This window comes from Lissotriton helveticus, chromosome 1_1 (genome assembly GCF_964261635.1).
Source record: "Lissotriton helveticus chromosome 1_1, aLisHel1.1, whole genome shotgun sequence".
Classification (NCBI taxonomy): domain Eukaryota; kingdom Metazoa; phylum Chordata; class Amphibia; order Caudata; family Salamandridae; genus Lissotriton; species Lissotriton helveticus.
This window is the reverse complement of record NC_136057.1, coordinates 677,998,238-678,010,373: the sequence shown is the minus strand read 5'-3', so window position 1 is coordinate 678,010,373 and position 12,136 is coordinate 677,998,238. Positions and strand designations below refer to the sequence as shown.

General features: G+C 42.7%; 1 protein-coding gene across 2 annotated transcripts in view; it reads left to right on the top strand.

The window, feature by feature from the left end:
- Positions 1-12,136, top strand: part of SUV39H2 (SUV39H2 histone lysine methyltransferase) — a 341,600-nt gene that overhangs the window by 40,946 nt on the left and 288,518 nt on the right. For both annotated transcript variants that reach the window (XM_078655014.1, XM_078655023.1), the window contains exon 2: positions 2,661-2,806. In XM_078655014.1, the coding sequence (XP_078511140.1) occupies positions 2,661-2,806 (146 nt within the window). The remainder of the gene's footprint in view (positions 1-2,660; positions 2,807-12,136) is intronic.

The window sequence follows — 12,136 nt, the reverse complement described above, 5'->3', positions numbered from 1 at the left end:
TGATCTGGCTTGCCGGGGTAGGCCGAAGATGGCTCTGGCCGCAGAATTTTGTACAACCTGGAGTTTGTGCAAGAGATAATCCGGCAAACCCAGGTAGAGGATATTTGAATAGTCAAGCCTGGAACAAATCAGAGCTTGTACTGTCAGCTTCCTATGGGCTAGAGGGAGCAAAGGAAGGAATTTGCGCATCATTTTTAGCAGACCAAAACAGGTACCCGTGAGACCTGTGATCTGTGTTTTCAAAGCAAGGGTGTTATCAATTTTGACCCCAAGGTTTTTGGCGACCAAAGAGGAGGAGGAGGGGGGGGACATGCAAACCGGCCACCATTCCTGCCAGGGCGGATCTGCCTGACAGCCGAAGAAGAGCACCTCAGATTTATCAGGGTTGCACTTGAGGCTGCTTCGCTGAAACCAGTTGAAGACAGCCCCAAGGCAACCACGGATGCTCTCCCCGTCGAACTCCATGCCCTTCTTGCAGGTGAAGAGGAGCTGGGTGTCGTCAGCGTATGATATGATCTGGGCACCCATTGACTCCGCCAGTACCGCCAATGGAGTCATGAAGATGTTAAAAAGGGCACAAACTGGAGTCTGCCTTTGTTCGGGGAGTTCGGGGAATTAATTAAAAACTTTGAGTTGACCCGGAAGGGGTGCTAGTGACCGGGGGAGAGGTGGGGAGGAGGTGGCCGTATTACAGCCACAAGGAACCAGACATGAGAGGCATGGATTAGAACTAACTACACATCAAGGAATGAAGTTGTTTTCTACAATCATTTTTTAAATATAAAGTTATCACCTAACTGTGCCATGCTATTCTTAGTTGGTTACAATAGACAGGCTGAAAGAGAGATGGGCAGAGGACATGTAAAGGCCAATTAGTAAGGCGGAGTGGGATCGTAAGCTCAGGGACGCCCCATAAATATTTCAGAATACTCTATTCCAGCTTATTCAGTACTACTCAGAGACTTGTATTCTTGGAATATACTAGCGACCTAGCACTAAAAAGCTAATAAGTAGATACATAGATCTGCCCTTGCTGTTTGCCAAAAGACAGGCGACTTTGAGGTGACAGGCAACAGCACGGCTGAGCATCTATAGCTGAAGAAGAGTATTGCTGAGAGACAAGGGAAATAAGGTTATGCTGCTCCCTGGGGTTGCAAAAAAGAATAGGGATAAAATGGATATCACCAGAGCTTGGGATGCCATTATGGTCTCAGTAGATGAGTCTAGTAGGGATTAAGATGCCCTGACCTCCTCTCAAACCCAGCCTACCTCCCCTTCTAAAATCGAGCTGTCCATTCTAGATAGGGTTACAGAGATAGGGGAGGGGGAGTGCATGCAGACTTAACTCATACCACTGTATGAGGCTGTTTACCCAGGTCCTCCATCGTATGGAAGCTTATTGGTTACTTTAATGGTTTCAGGTTGTAAAACCAATACAAATGTTTTAAAGTCAATGCTTTCTTCATACCACCGTACCAAATTACATTCTTGTAAATTGAGGATGGCAATAGTTTCATGTGAGTAACTCTCATAATGAGTCCTCCAAAGGAGTCATTAAGTTGTAGGTAAAGCCGATTAGACATTCTTAAGCGAGAAGTCAGTAGCAGACCTTGTTGGAGATTTAACAGTGTCTTAATTGCAGGTAGCAGTAACACACTCAACTGGAACTGGAGTTTCTAGAAATGCTAAGTTTAGGCTATTCCTCATTTTAATGACTTAGACCGGGTATGCCTGCCGCTAAAATACTTGAGTAAACATTTCCCAGGAGTCGGGGATAAATGCCCTAGATGCCATCAGAAACAGACACTTCTACCACATAGTCTGTGATTCTAGTTACCTGGATGTATACTGGAGGGAGTTGGCAGATCTGGACTTATCCTTGAGAGGTAAGATGGACCCTAATAGACCAGAGGTCTGTCGATTGAAGATAATGCTAAGACCCTAGAAGATGAGGATGGAGTATAGAGTTGTCCACCTGGCTTTATTGATGGTCAAAAGATTAATTGTTATGAGGAGCTCCAGGGTGGCACTGCCGCTGGTGACTTGGTTAAGTGAGTCGAAGAAATGGTCTGAGAAAGAAGATCACAACAACACCATGACTGAAAGATAACTTTGGGCACGCGATTGATATTCACAGATAAGCTCACATGCGATTGTACTATAATATTTTAATGGATAAGTTAAGGAAATCAGTAAAGAAATGTAAAACAATATATATAGAACCCTATCGGGTATCTTTATTCCTAAGCTTCTTCTTCATTATACCTCCAGCCACCCACATTCAACTTCCTTTGTCCCAAGGTGCCATTTTTCTTTTTTTTACAGCCTATACGAAGATGACAATTTTTTTTTCTTCAGACTAACTTTTAAAATATTCATCCGGCTGTAGATGGACGGTGCAGCAAGGACCCTCTCAAAATGAGTTATAGTCTGATCCAGTGGAAAAGATGTATTAGTTGGAATTTTCTGTTCTATAACTAATCCGCCACATCACTTCAGTGAAGTGCCCTAAATAAATATAATTTGTGGTTGTTGCGTTGGCTGCTTATGTGTAGAGGCAGAATGAGAGCAGTTATCATTGCATTCATGACTAGTGCATCTTAAAACTCAACTAACCCTGATATTTTATGTAAAATATCTTTGTGCATTTCTTCCTGTAGCATGCTATGTCCCATGCCTAGCGTCCCGTGATATCCTTAAAGAAATATGCAGGAAGGAGAAGCTCATGTGTCCATCACTTGGCATCAAGGCAAAAATGAAGAGCAATTATGAAGTGGAATATTTGTGTGACCAGATGGTAAAAGAGGTAAGGTGAATGTCTAGTTTCTCCTACCTCCATATTTGAGTTTTAAAAAGAGCGAATACGTTATCACTTTGTGTTCTTTTTTTTTTTTAGTAATTGCATTCTTACATTATTAGGTTTTGTGTAAAGTGCTTTGTTGTATGTGCAAAATGTTGTATAAAAGTTAACCCCACATAAATATTGCATTTCAAAGCATGGAAACTTTGCTCATCTCTTCACGGCCAGACAACTTAATCATGATTGCTGTACTGTATAATTGTATTTGTCCTGTCCCAAGCCACCAAAAACCTCTGAAGCCAGAAGCTGCTATAAAAGGTGTGAAGCTTGAAGCTAGCTACAGAACCAGTGGCACGCTCTAGCATCTCTTCTGTGCTGGCAGCATTCCCCGTCTCGAACATCACATGTCAATCTCTACCTTTGTGGGATCCTCAATCTCTACCTTTCTTTGAATCAATTTTTCCAAGCACTTTGCTAGCAGTAACTGTATTGTGTTGGTAGCAGATGTAAACCCTTCCATTTTATTTTATCTTTTAGCTGTAAAATGAATGAGGTCTCACACTCAGCAATTGCCTGGAGCTTGGTCAAGGCGGTCTCAATTCTTTGGAAACACAAATAGTGATAATCAGATGTGTGCCTATACATACTGAAATATCAAAAGTTAAAATTATGTTTTAGTTAAGTGGGCATTTGAGACCTGAATGTAAGATTAACAACCCAAAAACTACTGAAGTTATGAGCTCACATGTCAAATCACTCATGATAATTTAAATGACATAATTGATGACATCACTGATGACACCGTCCTTGATACTCATATTCAAATTTGTTCATAAACCCTTCTGTAGGTTTATCAAATAAAATGGTTCGTAGTAGGTCTATAGTTATGAACAAGCTCAAATAACTGTGAATACATATGTTAATGCATATAAAAGACATACTGTGACAGACATGTATGTGGCTGTGCATGGTGGAAGTCATATGGTGCATATTTTACCTATTAGTAAAGATTTGGGTGTAGTCAGTACTGCTAATTTAACAAGGCTGAACATGCCTAGTGTGGGTGAAGGCACTTTTTAAGATAGGTTCTACCTTTTGACAAAGCTTATCACAAAAGCCTGCGTGAAACGTGAAATATTCTGTTCACAAAAGATTATACATCTCTGCATGTGTGGCTGTCATAGAGAGCTTTAGACAAATTGCATATAAATTGAAGGTTTATATTGTGTTCACCGTTAAATGGCAAACTTCTAAAGTTTTTAAATCATTGCACATAGTAAGACGTACTAATAAGATTTTAACATATGTTAACATGCGTTGAGGGCTGAGCATTGAGCTCAAGGGCACTTCCATTCATATTGCATTCATGGCCCTATCGAGTGCTTTCGGTTGTGTCTACAGGTCCTAACTATGGAATATTCTTGTACAGGGCCTCGAGGCAGACCTGGTTTCTCTCTTAAGACTCCTGCACCCGGATCTCTCGGCCTCAGTTAGATTTGGGGACAATGGTGAGTTTACTCCAGCCTTTAAAGTCAACTGCGGCGTACGCCCTGGTTGTGTACTTGCCCCCATTCTATTTTTACCTATATTAATGACTTGGAAAGAACCCTGGTGTCAATTGGGGTAGCCGTTCCACGTGTTGATTAAAAAAAGCCGTTCTCACCTTACTATATACGGATGATTTAGTGCTTTGGGCCAAGACGGCATATGATCTTGAGGAGTTGATTCCTATCTTTGTGGTGTTCATGAAGGGGCTTGACCCAAAAACCAACTTTGTACACCTTTATAATGGTGTGCAGTCCAAGAAAAACTAAAACTAGCACCGTACACATATGAGGAAGAAAACTGGACAGGGTGAGTTCCTTTCCATATCTTGGGTTTTGGCTTTTGAAAATGCTTGTACCTGGTTCCACTGCCTTAAAAATAGGTTGACTTGTTATTTGCGTGCTGTGGAAACCCCTTATTCACTTTCGACTTGCATTGGGGGAAAAAACGGTTGCGCAGATTTTGGAAATCTACAAAAGGAAATGTCTTCCGATTGTGACTTACACATGGGGGTATGGGGCTGTAGAGACGTAGGGGCTATCCAAGTAGAAGAAAATAGGAACCCCCAACAAGCACCGACAAAATCTGTCTCAACTCCCCATTTTTCTTCTCTCCTGGAATTAGGCCTAGAATATGTCCAATACCTCATAAATGCAACCCATTGGTATTCTGGTGCTCAATCTTTGTGAACAACAAAACGGAACCAAACCGGGCTGTCATAAGAGGCTTCCTTTCCTGCAATTATGTGCTGAACCTCCCTTGGCTAAAATATATAAGAGCAACATCATAAGCCTGGGTTGTGCATATCTTTTTGAAAAACCAGAGACCATCACAAAAAAACACAAAGATTGGGTTAAGAATAGCTTTATTAAGAACAGGGGAGGCTGTAGAAGTGGTGAAGCCAGATGTGAGAGAATACTGTATGATCCATATGTCTGCTGGGATTGCTCCTTATTTGCTTTTTGTGCAAAATGTATATAAAAGGACACTACTGACTTGGTTCGAATTAAGGTTGATTCACTGGATGATATGTTTTCCACAAGGGCAATTTACTTCTGCAGATCTATGCATTTGCTTGCGCAATGAGCAATCACCCCAGTTTTTACTGCACTTCATTTTCTTCTGCAAATATTATCTTCCCTTCAGAAGTAGATTTTTACTGCCCCTGTTGCTGAAGATATACATTTACCAAGTTTAGGGCTGCCTTGCTCTTTCTCCACACCTAGAAGAATATGACATCTGTTATGCAGTTGGCTACCTCCTGTAAAGTATTTTAGGACAGTGGAAGAGTATGTTGTTATAACTGATGGTCCATCATATGATATTGCACTTTAGTTCCCTTTCTCACCAGTTGTTCTTAGTTTTTTGTAACAAATGTACCACTGTATATTCATTGGTGATCTTGCCTTTAAATAGTTTTAACTGCGGCTTGTTTTTAACAGGATTAGCAAACACTGGAATAGATTTTACATTTGTCTCTGTCCAACATTAATGTTTATTTATTGTCTTTGTACCCATGTGCATTTTGAATTGCTTTCTTTTATGATTTACTTTAGTATATTCGAATTAAGATTCAATGTTGGGTTGATGTATTGAACTTTGAATACATGTATTCATGCGTATAAAAGACATACAGTGAAAGACGTGGCTGTGCATGGTGGAAGTTATATGGTGTATTGTTACCTACCAGTAAAGATGCAGGTGTAGCCAGTACTTCTTTTCTGAACTTCAATCCTGAACATGCCTAGTGTGGGTGAAGGCACATTTGAAAGTAGGTTCTTCCTTTTGATAAAGCTTATCAAAGCCTGAATGAAACGTCAAGGGTTCTGTTGACAAAGGTTATCCATCCCTTCATGTGTAGCTGTCCTAGAGCGCTTTAGACAAATTGCATACAAATTGAAGCTTTATAACGTGTTCACATTTAAATGCCAAACGTAGTTTTTGAGTCATTGCACATAGTTAGACTTACTAATAAGACATTAATATATGCTAATGTGTTGGGGGCTGATCGATGAGCTCAAGGTTCATCGCTCAGCCCCACATTCTTCAATGTGTACATGATCCCTCTGGCCTAAGTTGTCACCTCTCACATCATCCACATCCTCTCCTACGCAGACGTTGCACAACTTTTACACCCTCTCAGAAAAGACCCCCAACTCAAGAAACCAGTCTACCACATGCATGACATAAGTCTCTAACTGGATGAAAGCCAGCTGTCTCAAGCTCAACACCAACAACATGTGAGTGATGTGAATTAGTGAACTCCTGCAAAGAACACCTGCAACTGGGGAACGCCCGAGCTCTGACCAACCTCCAAACCCAGAACCCACGCCAGGAACCTCTGAATAATTACCAACAGCAAACTAGACATGAAGCTGTCACCCACACCCTGAAGATATTGAGGAATGTCTTCAAATGGCTCCCAAACAACACTAGAAAAACAGTCACTCGCTCCTTAGTGTCCAGCAAGTTGGACTATGGGAACACCTTCTACGCTGGGATCCCCAAGCAACTCACTAGAAGACACAAGCCATCTAGAAATTAGCAGCCAGACTCATCCCCAACTTCCCACACACAACTCTCATCACATCACACTTTAGGGAGCTACACTGGCTCCCAGTAGACAAACGTGCAATTTTCAGATGGTATGTTACTCAATATTCACATGACTGGATTCATTGGATTCCACAGGCAGAATTCATGCTCAGGATATTACACTGGCTCCCGAATTTAAAGTCATCACACACACACATTCAAGGTCCTACACAACATGGCCCCCACCTACCTGAGCAGTCTCATCTTCCACTAACCATCCAGACTTCATGCTCCACAGGGCTCCTATTCCGACTTACCATCCAGACTTCATGCTCCACAGGGCTCCTACTCGCACAAATCCCATGTATGCACAGAACCAGATCAGGAGGGTGAGCATTCTCTTACATTGCTCCTAAAGCGTGGACCAGCCTCCCACTCCATATCAGAGCCCTCACCTCTCTTCTTCAAGAAGCTGAATCCCCAGTTTTACAATTAAGCAATCTACCTTAGACAGGGCAAGGCACACATCAAGAGTGATGTGTTCTTTAAAATATGCACCTACCATTGTTCAAGAATTTACAAAATAGGGGTGACCACTAAGACATGTATTAACTCAGTGTTATTTTATGCATGGCTGTAAAGTTGTATGCCATTCTGCTTAGCTCAGTAACGTGTATAGGCTATTTTACTTGACAGCGTAATTCATTGCACCTAGCCAAAGGTGGCCCATTATTAAATAATGCATACATGGCAATCTTTTGATTGTAAATTGTGAGTTGAGTCTTGATGTCATCCATGCTCTGAGACAGGAGTCCCAGAATTTGTACGGTCACATCTTTGTTGCCCTGTTGTTTCTGCCAAAAAAACAGCACAATCAGTCCTGTCCCCATGCCGGCACCCCAAAAGCCATGAACATTTGCCCTATCTGAATGGCAGACGATAGTGAGATTTGATGATCTACTGCAGGATTCATGGATCCTAGGATTTAGGGATCCAGCAGTCTAAAACAAAAAACACCAAGGACATGCAGGTGCTTGGCTTTCCTCTTTGTTGATGAGGAAACCTCTGTTTGGACACTTCTTTTCACCTATGTTCCACTGTTTGGGATTAGCTCTTCATCTGTGGACCTGGCTCTCCAGTCAAGACTATCTTCAAGCCAGACATTTAGGTTTGTGGCACCTCAGTAAATTCCTTCAGCAGCGTCTCCTCAAAGTCTTTGCTTGCATCCTTGCACCTGCCAACTCTGTTTCTGTCTCACCCTCAAAAATGTGCTGTAACAGCTGTCTTTCGGTCCTCTACAGAGTTATATGCAGATCCGGTGCGAGGCTTTGTTTCAGAACAATATCTCAAGTTGTAAAGCATTAACAACTGCTACATGACATTGAACAAGACCAGTCTTGTGAGGATTCTTTTGGTTCTAACAAGAAAAAGGTACCTTGCCATTGATATGTTGAATGCTTACCATAGTGCATCAGTCAATAGAGTAAACCTTGTGTATGTCTCACTTCTGGAATGTTACCATTCATGCAAAATGTTTGTAAATGAAAAAGAAACTGTGTATTTAGGTTGATGTAGAAACAGTGTGTTACGGTTGCCTTCTTTTATAGTATAAAAAAACTTTCACCCGTGAGAGGCTGCAGAAAACCCGAGAGCACCTCTGTCTGGCGAGACTAGCTGTGTGACTACAGACTGTCAGTTGTGTGCCTTCTCTTCTGTCCTTCGCCTCCCCTCTCTTCGCCATCAACGCCAAGCGTAGTCTTGAACATGGTCTGCGCAGTCAGTGGGGTTCGTGACTGCTGGGTGTCGTGCTTTTCCCAAAGCAACATTCTGGTCTACAGGTTAGAGGTGAATGAAGTCTAACTAGCCTATATTAGAATCTGGAGATGAATGAAGGCTAAACTATGATAAATTGGTTGCCAGGGGGAATCATTGAAGACAGTGACACATTCATAAAAGTTAGTAGGGGACTGACGTGCGGTTAGAAGGCAGCTTACTGGGGAGTGCCCTTGGCGGGGTGGAGAAAGAAAGGAGGTCCTTTCTGTGGCAGATAATTCTTTACAGTTTGGTGTTCAATACTTTTTATGTAGTTGTCTCAAAATATACACACAGATGGGATGCTAAGATAACAGAGTATGGAATCCTTTAAAACTTTATGATCTCAAGGAACCTGGCGCTGGTAAAGAACGGAGTGACAAGGGAAATAGAAAGGTTATGAATAGCTTATGATGTTGGACATCATAACATCTTTGATTTTTGTATTTTTAGGTCCGTATTTTTTCTTGTTGGTTTTAGGAAAGAATGGCCTGCGAGAAGTGTCCCTCAATACTAAAAATCTATAGTACACTGACAAAATAAGCACTATTTAAAGTTGGAGATCTAAACACAGGAGGACTTCTAGTAGTAAGCATTAGCGAGGTGTTGGACAGCTGGAGTAACCTGTAATCAAAGAGGCCAATGGCAACTGAATTACATTTTACTTAAAGACCCAGTGGTTTGGGGTGACGTATTCACATGAATTTATTCAACACACAGTGCAGAGGGAGTATCGAGAACTATACTACTGTGGAATGCCATGAAGCAGAGATGAGAGGGCAAATTGCAGAGGCGAGGGGCAGGGCCTGCAGCGCAGCAGAGGGCCCGCCCTGAAACAGGTAGACCGTTGGCCCTGGGCCGCGGGCCATGGCAGAGTGTGTAGTGACGTCCCCCTCCATCCGCCCCTCCCCCCGCAGACTTTGGCTGGAAGGGGGGACCCATTGCCTTCTAACGAGACTGCACGATGCGTCGGAGGACCCACGCCACGGAGACCAGGTGATTCCGGCCACTTGGCCTGACCCATCGACCCATCCGCTCAGGACCGCCCCCCCTTCCAATTCATTTGGCGTAAAAATGGACGATAGATGGAGCAAACGGGAACAGCTCTTGAAAGAGATGTTTGACCACAATGGAGATGTCCATGATACACATGGCAGCGTCCGGGGCTCAAACACTGCCAGTACACCAAAGCAACTCTAAGAGAGTTGGAACAGCCAAGAATAATGGAAATTAATAAATGGTGTGAAAGTGTAATCCTCAAAAATATATAGAATGCAAACGCATTCCATTGGGTCGGACAATCTTTTTCCTTCCCACATTGAGTGATCTGGATTCTGACTTAATTTTACAGTGACAAACGGACTACGGACACCTCTCAATGGTCTATGAAATTAATTAACATAAGAATGGTCTTATTATGCGTGCAGAGAGGAGGCTATTATCGGCAATGGAGAAAATCAGTACAATTGAAAAATCTTTGGAAATATTGTATGAGACCTCAGAGATAAAGAAACTATCTGAGGAACTGGAAAGAATGTTGGAAAAACATGATGAATAGGAAATACAGCTAAAGAAAATGAAGAAATTCAACAGAGACCAAATTAATTATGCCACTAGAAGGGTCTACACATTTGCTTGACAGTATGATGCAAATTGCAACATGCAAAGCATGGATCGGATACAAGAACGTGAGCAAACTAAATTCTCTAGTGCAGAAAGTTCAGAGGTCAGCTTGGGGGACGAAGGGACCTCAAGTGGCTGACAGAGAATGGATTTTTCAGGAGAAATGGGTCTCTCCTACGTATGAAAACACATGTTAAAGAGAGGGGAGCAACTCCCTCTCCCTTGGGAGGATAGCAAAAAGAAACAGACGCAGTTGGAAAAAACAGAGGATAAGGAACCAGAAATTGAAAGAGATAAAAGAAAATAAAGACATGCCCAGCTCCAATCCCGAGGACAATTTGGTCATCAATCTTTCTGGAAAAACATTGAACAGAAAACCTATAAATCTACTTAACAAAAGGCCTCACTTTCTGCCCAAATAGTGGGTTGGATCTAGCGACAACAAGAGTCAATCTCTAAAAATTCTGCAGGAAACTAAAATAACAACCATTTGCAATGCAATAGGTCTTGTGTTCACACGTTCACAGTGGGGGGGGGGGGATTACGTGCAGCATTGAGGTGTCAGCGGGTGCAGGCAAGGTATCTTCTCCTTAAGTGACTGATACAGGGAAATGTGTGTGCGCAACATGGCATCTGAGTACAGAGGTGAGCTGATTAGAATTGTGTGCGAGAGAACTCGGGCCCTGTACTAATGAATTAGGCAGGGCACAAGTCCTAAAAAAAGAAGTGGGGGGACTCTCCAAGGTAGGCGTGGTCACAGGAAGTGACATCACGACAGGAAGTGACATCACGACAGGAAGTGACATCACAACAGGAAGTGACATCACGGCAGGAAGTGACATCACGGCATGAAGTGACATCACGACATCCTGAGTGTCCTATAATAGCACGTGTTAAGTCTGGTTATTCCACGTCCCGAAGAAAGGGTGGTACGGGTAACTGGAAGGAAGAGCCTCTGGGTTCTGCAAGTGTGACCATTGTCCACTGGGGTACAGTTATAGGCAGAGGTCATTCCACTGAAATGACGCTCCAGTCAGTACCTCTGAAGGTCTGCCTACTTGGGGCGGATTTGCTGATGCAGACCACTCTCAGTGTCTGCCATGCCTGGCAGGAAAAATGAACACTGCCCACCACTTGTAGGGGAAAATCTCCCTGTGGGTAGGAGACATTTTTATTTTTCAGAAACAAACCCTTGAATTGTGGGCTTGTTTCTGAAAAACAAAGAAGTTTGCGAAGTGGGCTGTAACAATATGACAGCCCACTCAGCATTCTGTCTTGCCAAAAGCACATCTACTTCACCAATGGATACACTTGTGTTAAAGAGTTCCCCATCGACACAGTAAAGAGTTATACGTTGGGTGAGTTGTCCTCCATAGGGAGCGGTAGTAAAGGTTACAGATTATTCTACGTTCTATTATATGACCTGCATTTTTGGGCAGCATGTTTATCCCTCAGTTACAGATATTGCCAAGATGCCATTTTGCTAATTATCCAAATACAGCCCACATTGCCATATTATCAGTCTGAATAAACTATGCACTTAAAGTAGCGTAAACATGGATGTATTTAGGTGGTAAATGGTACTAATGAGATGAAACGTTTGCCCAGTTGCGGTGATTCCCAGGATCAAGAAGGCCAGAAGTGGCGGTAGCCTCTTCTCACTCAATGCCTCCAGACTATGGAATGCCCTCCCACTGCATCTACGGAGCGAACCAAACCATTTGAACTTCCGAAAACAGTTGAAGACCTGGCTGTTCATATAAAAGCTCAGACCCCCTCCCCTTAGCCCCGCGCAGCGCTGGGATGCCTCCGGGTAGCCAT